At 46.1% G+C, this 1,946-nt stretch overlaps 1 protein-coding gene across 1 annotated transcript in view; it reads right to left on the bottom strand.

Moving 5' to 3' along the window:
- Positions 1-1,946, bottom strand: part of Vps53 (VPS53, GARP complex subunit) — a 131,409-nt gene that overhangs the window by 18,695 nt on the left and 110,768 nt on the right. Inside the window, exon 19 of the mRNA XM_005349525.2 lies at positions 1,746-1,815. Within this exon, the coding sequence (XP_005349582.1) occupies positions 1,746-1,815 (70 nt within the window). The remainder of the gene's footprint in view (positions 1-1,745; positions 1,816-1,946) is intronic.

Raw genomic sequence — 1,946 nt, 5'->3', positions numbered from 1 at the left:
GGCCAGAAGAGGACACCAGACCTCATTACAGATGATTGTGAGCCACCATGTGGTTGCTGGGAATTGAACTCAGGACCTTTGGAAGAGCAGGCAACGTTCTTAACCGCTGAGCCATCTCTCCAGCCCTGTTGTGGGTGATTCTTACAGGCATCAAACTCAGATTCATATCCTTGCACAGTGTGCTGATTAGTTTTCTGACTTGACACGCAGTGGAGTGATCTGGGATGAGGGAACCTCAACTGGGGAACTGCCTCCAACAGACTGGCCTATGGGCATGTGGGGGCGGGGAGTTTTCTTGATTAATGATTGATGTGGGAGGGCCCAGACCATTGTGGGTGGTGCCACTCCTGGACTGGTGGTCCTGGGTTGTATGAAAGAGCAGACTGAGCAAGCCATGGAGAGCCAGCCAGTAAGCAGCTTCCTCCATGGTCTCTTGATGGAGGAAGGTCATTGGTTAAAAAAATAAAGAAACTGCTTGGCTGGCCCTGATAGGTTAAAACATAGGTGGGAGGAGTAAACAGAACAGAATGCTGGGAGGAAGAGGAAGTGAGCTCAGAGACGCCATGCTCTCGGCTCCCAGGCAGACACAAGCGATGAAGCTCCGACCCAGGATGGACGTAGGCTAGAATCTTCCTGGTAAGCGCACCTCGGTGCTACACATTATTAGAAATGGGCTAGTCCAGGTGCGAGAGTTAGCTGAGAAGAGGCTAGATATAATGGGCCAAGCAGTGTTTAAAAGAATACAGTGTCCGTGTAATTATTTCGGGGCATAAGCTAGCAGGTGGCCGGGGTGCTGGGGACACAGCCCCGCCGCTCATATTACAACAGTCTCTGCTTCAGTTTCTGCCTTGAATTCCTGCCTTGGTTTCCCTTGATGATGCATAAGTCAAATAAACCTCTTCTTTCTCAAGTTGCTTTTGGTTAATGTTTACCACAGAACAATCTTTCTAATATCTGTTTTTATTTTCAAAATCAATCAGAGTGTTCCCTGAACTCAAAATGCCCAAATTTCAGAGTCTGAACAGGTGAGAGATGAAAAAAAGTGACTTTGCCGTAACATACAACTCAGTTCGTCAGGGCTCAGATGACTTGAACTAAGTCTTTGTTTCCTTAGGTTGGAGTCTCACTACATACCGTACATTGGCCGTGAGCTCTAAATCCTATTTTTTTAGTCTCCTAAGTGCTGGGACTACAGGCATGTGTCATCATGCTCCAGCAGAAAATCAGCTGAGGAGCTTCCTGGGGAGGTGAGTTCTGACTCTCCCTGTTCGGTCTCACAGGCCCTCTGCCCAGCCACTCAGAGCCTCTCTGCTGGACTCAGAACACTGACCCTTATCACTCCAGTACCAGTCCTCAGAGAAATCTGAAACCTTCAGTCTTATGCCCCTAAGACAGTTTCCCCTAACTTGTTTTGTGACCTTCCGTACATGTGACTGAGGTTGTGATTATCTAACTGATCTGAGTCCCACCCGGGTTACAATATGAGAACCTATCTCAAAAATTAAAACAAGGAAGCAAAAGGAGTGGCCAAGCAACCATATTTCTGTACTTCAGGGAAACTTGTCGCGGTCTCTTTAGAATGAATCTGCCTGAGCCCATATGCTGGATCCTTAATAAAGTCCTGCAGGAAGTTCTCCTTACCTGAGCCCATATGCTGGACCCTTAATAAAGTCCTGCAGGAAGTTCTCCTTACCTGAGCCCATATGCTGGACCCTTAATAAAGTCCTGCAGGAAGTTCTCCTTACCTGCTCCGCTCCCACCATGCTGATTGGCTTGCACTTGAAGAGGTGGGTGATAAATTTGGGGATGAATGAGCTGTTGATAGAAAAGTGACAAGTTAAGCTTATTCTCCTTGTAGTAAAGGGCTGTAGAAACTTATTTATTTATTTATTTATTTATTTATTTATTTATTTACTTACTTACTTACTTACTTACTTACTTACTTA

This window comes from Microtus ochrogaster, chromosome 7 (assembly GCF_000317375.1).
Source record: "Microtus ochrogaster isolate Prairie Vole_2 chromosome 7, MicOch1.0, whole genome shotgun sequence".
NCBI classification, from domain to species: Eukaryota; Metazoa; Chordata; class Mammalia; order Rodentia; family Cricetidae; genus Microtus; species Microtus ochrogaster.
The sequence above is the reverse complement of the archived record's forward strand: the minus strand, read 5'-3'. Positions and strand labels throughout refer to the sequence as shown.